The sequence below is a fragment of the Cebus imitator genome, unplaced genomic scaffold, assembly GCF_001604975.1.
Source record: "Cebus imitator isolate Cc_AM_T3 unplaced genomic scaffold, Cebus_imitator-1.0 Scaffold209, whole genome shotgun sequence".
Taxonomy (NCBI): Eukaryota; Metazoa; Chordata; class Mammalia; order Primates; family Cebidae; genus Cebus; species Cebus imitator.
Window position 1 is genome coordinate 2,512,352 of NW_016107524.1, and position 7,131 is coordinate 2,519,482.

Sequence of the window (7,131 nt, forward strand, 5' to 3'; positions counted from 1 at the left end):
CCCACACAACTCCCCTCCACTCTCCCCAACTCCCTACCACCCACAGGTACACTTTACCTGAAATATATTCTGTAAAATTATGTAAAAGTGGTTTTCTAAACTTTAAAAACTCAGCTCTTAAGTGCCAATTCTACAGGACAACTCTACAAGTTGCCAAAGTTTGAAAATTCCATGGGGTTCTGTGGACAAAGTTTTTCCTATATTCAGGGAAAAGTTGTGAAAGGCTTTGAACAGAAGTCCTGTCTAGCTCGTTCATCCAGGTTATCAACACTGTCACTGTCTTTGAGTTATTTTACAACTTTGTAAATTGTAGAAAACTGATGATAATGTAAATAATCCTTGTCCAGAGAAATGTAAATTGATTATGTTAGGGTAGGAGAAATTATTGTTCATTGCCCTGTGGATGGATCCATTTTACATCTATTTGCAAATTCATTTCAGAATTCCTTACTTCTTATATATGTCTCTGTTCTTTGAATTCTCCTTGGAGCCAGTTATAACATCTTACCAGTTCCCTCATTAGTTAATGAGTTAAATAAAATCTTATGCACATATTCATTTCATACCTTTATGAGTCATGATTATATCCTATTTTTAATATCATCCTTTATAACATTATCAACTATACTTTGATGGTGTCATTTTTCCAGGATATGCCAAGAGGTCATGGTCACTGACTCCTTAATAGTCAAGCTGTGTACATATGCCTGACAGAGAGTCAATTGTTTAAGGTTATTGAAATTGATTTCCTACCTCAAGAAAAAAAATAGCCCCAGGTCTTGCATAAGGTATAAATTCATAGCACAGTAAGAATCATTTGAAATACATTTTTAATTTTTGAAAAATCAATATGTAATCTACAAAATATTTTGTTACATGATTAAGGCTTAACCTGTTTTATATTTGTATTGACAGAATATAAAACTGTATTTTAAGTAAAACATAATAGTCATTGTTAAGGAAGGCCTTCTAACTGAATTTATAAGAAAAGGAGCTGTATCATAAGCACAGCTCTAGAATGAAGGGAACTAACATCCTAGAACTGTCTAATATACATGTCAGGTTGAAAATTCCAGCCTTTTTTTATGTGCTGGAAAGTATCTTTTTTACATGTATTCTTTAAACGGATAAACTCTTGTGATTCCCACAGAAAAAGGAAATGTCCTTAAATTCAGATCTGCACAATTGATCATATAATAATCTACCCATGAATTCATTTACAGTTAATATGATCCTATAACTGGAAAGGTGACCAGACTAGTCACAAACTGGTCAATTCCTTGAAAGTCTGCTCATTTGACCCCAAAATGGTCAAAATCACAATGGAGTGATCTACAGCAAAATACTAGAAAAGGAATATTTCCTCCCTTATTCCTTTCCTTTCCCTCTCCCCTCCCTTAAAAGCAGGAGTTTTTTGAAGATCGCTATCCTGGCAAGGGCAATTCTGCTTAATTTGAACCTTGCCTGATTTTTCACCTAGAGTTCTGTAGTCACATTTGACCTCCTGCCTGTTCTGAGGTCGGAAGAATTGAATAAGCCTGCCCTACCTACACAAAATGGTAATTTAATACTAAGCAATGAATATTTAAGAATCCTAATAGATATGCAAATTAACAATTATGCTGTAGCACCCTGCTGTTAATGCTATCAGCCTCTGCAGTGCCACGGACACTCCATTTGGGCTTTAGCCCAGCTTTTGCTATTATATTGTCAACTCTGAATCTTGACATGTCCTGAAGGCCCAGTGGCTTGTGAGTGAATAACCCTGGCAGGGAGATACCCACAGATACTAGTCAACCTGTGAAGCATGAGGGGCGATTAAGTGAACCCTTTGCTGAATACATTTTGAGGTGTAAATCATCATTAGGTTCATCCTAACCAGACTGTGAGTTCTTTGTGGGCAGGATGCCACAAAACATACGTAGAAAGGAATGGTAGTAATTAACCCAGCTAACTTCAATGGGACTGTGGGCAGCATCAGTTTCGGGCTGCCTCCGTATTTGTTTTCAGCAGACTGAAGTGACTCTAGAGTGCGCCCACACCAGATGATAAGAAAAGATGATGGAATTTTTTTACATGACATACACACACAGATTTGCCATACTATACATCAGCAGTGCGCCTCAAGCATATGATATTATAAGCAATGCATCAAATGTAGTTAAAAAGAGCAATAGTGGCCAGGAGCAGTGGCTCACGCATATAATCCCAGAATTTAGGGAGGCCAAGGCGGGAGGATCACCTAAGGTCACGAGTTTGAGATCAGCCCGGCCCACACAGTGAAACCCCATCTCTACTAAAAATACAAAAGAATTTCAGCTGGGCATGGTGGCTTGCGCCTGTAACCCCAGCTACTCAGGAGGCTGAGGCACGAGAATTGCTTGAACCCAGGAGGCGGAGGTTGCAGTGAGCCAAAATCACACCACTGCACTCCAACCTGGGTAAGAGAGTGAGACCCTATTTCAAAAAAAACAAAAAATAAAAACAGCAATAGCAATTCCTTTCAACCATTACCTTGTGCATTCTTTTCCTCTGCAGTAAAATAATGAAGAGCAATAAAATCTGCTGATTGATACAGACCATCATGTTTGTCTTAATCTGTTTTTGAACAGATTACAATGAATGTAATATAATATTAAATAAAACATATGAAATAAACTCTGTAGGCCAATACCTAAATGTTCTTTGGAAGAACATTACATCAGTTTTGACTCAAAACAAATCTAGCCAATAGAGAAAAGTATCTCCTTATTTAAGATTCAACTTAAATTGAGGGTATATTAACACCACATGGGGGAGTTTGTTTTTCAGACTAAAAATAATATTTGGAATAAAAATGTCATAAATTTTAAAATTCTCACTTTTCACTGTAAATGCTAAAAGGAAATTATAAACAGAATTATCAGTGCTAATGCTATTGACTTTTCATTAGAAACCAAACTATTATAGTCATTTACCTGACTCTGAAGGATAAAAATGTTGCCTCTTAGAAATCTGGGTAAAATAACCAATTGTCTTTCACTTTGCTCACCTTTTAATGAAAAATACTCTAAATTAAGCAGAATTAGCATAAAATAGCATGATAGCAGAACTAGTATAAAATAATCATAACGTGATTTAGATTTCTACTCAAGAGAGGCGCGTGTTCATTACAATAATACTTTATCAAAATACGTCCTTAGAGTCTATACTTTTGGAAAATAATATTCATAACTTTAAAAAATTCATATTTAATATATAAATATGCTAACTAGTGTCCAATACTCAGACTCCATTTTGAAAGGAATCTTGCCAAGTGAAAGGAAATATGTCTTAGTGATTTGTACTAAAATATGTAGGACAACAGAAACAGCTGCTTTGCAGCACACACCAGAATACAAACACATTTTGAAAATAACAATACAGTAGGAGAGAGACAGGTACCAAATATAGCCAATTATTACTTAGCAATGTGGTAAGAAGACAGGAAAATAAGTAATTCAAAAGCATAGACACTTCCAGATCTACATTTTAGCCTGTGGTTTCAACATCATTCTACACCTAGCCACACTTCAGAGGCAAGCTAGAGGGAAAATTAAGTATTTTGGTTCACGTCTCCTTTGACCGCCTTACCCTCTGGTACAGGAACTAACCAGCAAGAGATGGGAAAAAATAAAGACGGCAGCTCAGTAATCCAGGGTGCAAAACAATCAGCCACTGAGTAATCAAAAATCAAACTGGCTGCAGGGTCACACGATGAGTAACAGTGCCTTTGAGTTTCAACAGGAAGCTAAACATCACACAAATTATAGAAACATTTTAGATCAAACCCCTAGGACAAAAGCATATGAAAAGCATAAAATACAGATTGTTCAGTTTTAGATCTAAACTTCTCTAAACACAGCCATCAGACCTGTCCTAAAACCACTATTCAGAAGTCATTTCCGTGATACGGTAGCAGGACTTGTGTGTGGTTTCAGTGAATTACGTATCTGACAAGTGGGGTGTCATCATAAACTCTTGCTACTCCTACTGAGTTATGCAGTCACCAATTTTATCTGGGTCTTCTCCATCGATTTTAATCCACTTCTTTTCTATTTCCACCTGTTATGCAAAAGCAAAACACAGCAAAACATTAACAAACGCAACACAGCACTCACACCTCTTCAGTCCTATTTTATACATCCAGCACAGACTGCAAAAACCTCACCCTTTGGACACAGACACAGCCCTCTACCCTCCTGCAGTAGCTTCCGAGTGAAGCACTCTGCTCTCCTTTTGAACAAGAGTCCCCCCAAATCCTCCCCGCCAGGGTCAAATCTTCAAGAGCACCAAAGCTGTCTTCTAAGTCAAACGTAGTTTTTATAAAAAGTATACAGAATACATATATTGAGAAAAACACAGATCTGGCTAGAACAGACATGTGATCAATTATCCCTCCCCCCTGGATATATGGCTGTATCATATATCTGGCCATTGGCCCCTGAGATTTATAATATACCCAAAATTCTCTCTCTAACTGAAAGAAACCAGCTTACAAACTATAAGGTTGGTGCAAAACTAATGGCAAAAACCGTGATTACTTTTGCAGCAACCTAACAGTGAGCCAGCTGGGCCAAACCATCTGCTCTTCGTCATTTTTGCCTCAGCTCAAATGTCACATCATCATGGAGGTCCTGCAGGACTATCCCAGATAAAGCCCTCCAGTCACTTTCTATCCTGTTACCCTATTTTAATATCTTAGAATTTTTCATTAGTTGAAATCATATTCTTTATTTATTTATCTACTAATTATTTTTTGTTTACCTCCACTAGAAACTACGCTCCATAGGGACAGGGACCTTGTCTCTCTGTTCACACTGCTGTGTCCCTGCATGTGGAGCAGTATCTGGCACTTTGAAACTACAACAGATAATTACTAAATGGAAGAAAACATTTTTAAACTGCCACCAGGTGCAGATCAACTAGTAAATGCTATTAAAGCTAGAGATACTTTGTAAATTTATTTATTTATTTGTTTGTTTGTTTGTTTGTTTGAGACAGGGTCTTGCTCTGTTGCTAGGCTGGAGTGCAATGTCACCATCTCAGATCACTGCAACCCCCATCTCCCAGGTTCAAGCAATTCTCCTGCCTCAGCCTCCTGAGTAGCTGGAATTACAGGCATGAGCCACCACGCCCAGCTAATTTTTGTATTTTTAGTAGAGACGGGGTTCCACCATATTGAACAAGATGGTCTTGATCTCTTGACCTCGTGATCCACCTGCCTCGGCCTCCCAAAGTGCTGGGATTACAGGCGTGAGCCACCGCACCCAGCCTTGTAAAGTAATTTTTAATTGTCCACTAAAACTTCAAGAACCTGGCACATCCTGTGAACAGGAAAATAAGTATAAACGCAGTCTCCATGCGCACTGGACCCACATTTCAGTCACACATAATACTTATATACCTAGTGTTATAGGTCAGGTTCCCCAAGAAGTAGACGCTGAGATGGAGATCTTTGTGCAGAAAGTTTACTGGAGAGTGCTGTCAAGGTCAACACTCATGGGGAAGTGAGGCAGGAAAGGAAGCTAAAGGGGCAGAGAGAGAAGCTGGGCTGCAATGCAGTCATAATGAAGGCTTCTGCCCAGGCTCTGGAGAGCTGAAGCTGGGCTGACCCTACAGAGTTAGCCCAAGTTGATGCAAAGGGGCCTGTACACCCCTGCTTCTATTCCAGGAAGGAGGCGAGACCTCGGGGAAGGCAGCTACCTTCAGCCGGGGCAATTCCCAGCTGATGGGGAAATGCATCCTTCAGTTCTGAAGGGGCTGCACGGGATAGCACTACCAATCTTTTTTTTTTTTTTTTTTTTTTTGAGACAAAGTTTCACTCTTGCTTCCCAGGCTGGAGTGCAATGGCGTGAACCAGACTCACCGCAACATCCGCTTCCTGGGTTCAAGTGATTCTCCAGCCTCAGACTCCTGAGTAGCTGGGATTGCAGGCATGTGCCAGCAAGCCCGGCTAATTTTGTATTTTTAATAGACAGGGGGTTTCTCTATGTTGGTCAGGCTGGTCTCAAATCCCCAACCTAAGGTGATCCGCCCCCCACAGCTTCCCAAAGTGCCGGGATTACAGGCGTGAGCCACCCACCGCACCCAGCCCCCATTACTTTTATAATAGAAAAAGGTTACAGGCACAGTGGCTCATGCCTGTAATCCCAGCACTTTGGGAGGCCGAGGCAGGCAGGCACAAGGTCAGGAGATTGAGACCATCCTGGCCAACACGGTGAAACCCCGTCTCTACTAAAAATACAAAATTAATTAGCTGGGCATGAAGGCACACATCTCAGTCCCAGCTACTCAGGGGGCTGAGGCAGGAGAATTGCTTGAACCCAGGAGGCAGAGATTACAGTGAGCCGAGACCATGCCACTGCACTACAGCCTGGACCATAGTGTGACACTCCGTCTCAAAAAGAAAAAGAAAAAGGTAACTGGACCCAAACATAGACTTCTAAACAGATAGTCCAAAATAAAGAAAAATCCTGACTTACATTACTATAGTATAGGAGACCCAGTTGGTATTAACGATGTCATGTATAATATCACTATTTTTAATAGAAATAAATGAGTAGAAAATCAGAATGGCATTAATCATTGCTACAAGTCAAGCAATATATAGATTTTAAAAGCTATTCGAGGGACACATGTTCTCAGGCTGTGTCACAAGCAAAATTTAAATTTTTTTAAATAAAATAAATGCTATTAAAAATCATAAAATATTGCTCATAAATATTGAAAGTCATAATGGAAACATAAATTCTAAACTGAACAACCTGTCTGTAACGCACTGTTTAATTGTTGTGATTTTTGAAATATTTTCTAAAATACTTTTAGGCCAGGTGCAGCGTCTCACGCCTGTAATCCCAGCACTTTGGGAGGCTGAGGCGGGTGGATCATGAGGTCAGGAGTTCTACACCAGCCTGGCCAACATGGTGAAACCCCATCTCCACTAAAAATACAAAAAATTATCCAAGCATGGTGGCACATGCCTGTAATTCCAGCTACTCAGGAGGCTGAGACAGGAGAATCACTTGAACCCAGGAGGCAGAGGCTGCAGTGAGCCGAGACCACGCCACTGCACTCCAGCCTGGGCAACAGAGCAAGACTCTGTCTCAAAAA

The 7,131-nt window shown here is 39.8% G+C and overlaps 1 protein-coding gene across 3 annotated transcripts in view; it reads right to left on the minus strand.

Annotated features, from left to right (window-relative positions):
- Positions 1-816: 816 nt before the first annotated feature.
- The window catches only part of STON1 (stonin 1), a 62,770-nt gene continuing 56,455 nt past the window's right edge, over positions 817-7,131 (minus strand). For all 3 annotated transcript variants that reach the window (XM_017548516.2, XM_037745721.1, XM_037745720.1), the window contains exon 4: positions 817-4,083. In XM_017548516.2, the coding sequence (XP_017404005.1) occupies positions 4,009-4,083 (75 nt within the window). In that variant the 3' untranslated portion in view covers positions 817-4,008. The remainder of the gene's footprint in view (positions 4,084-7,131) is intronic.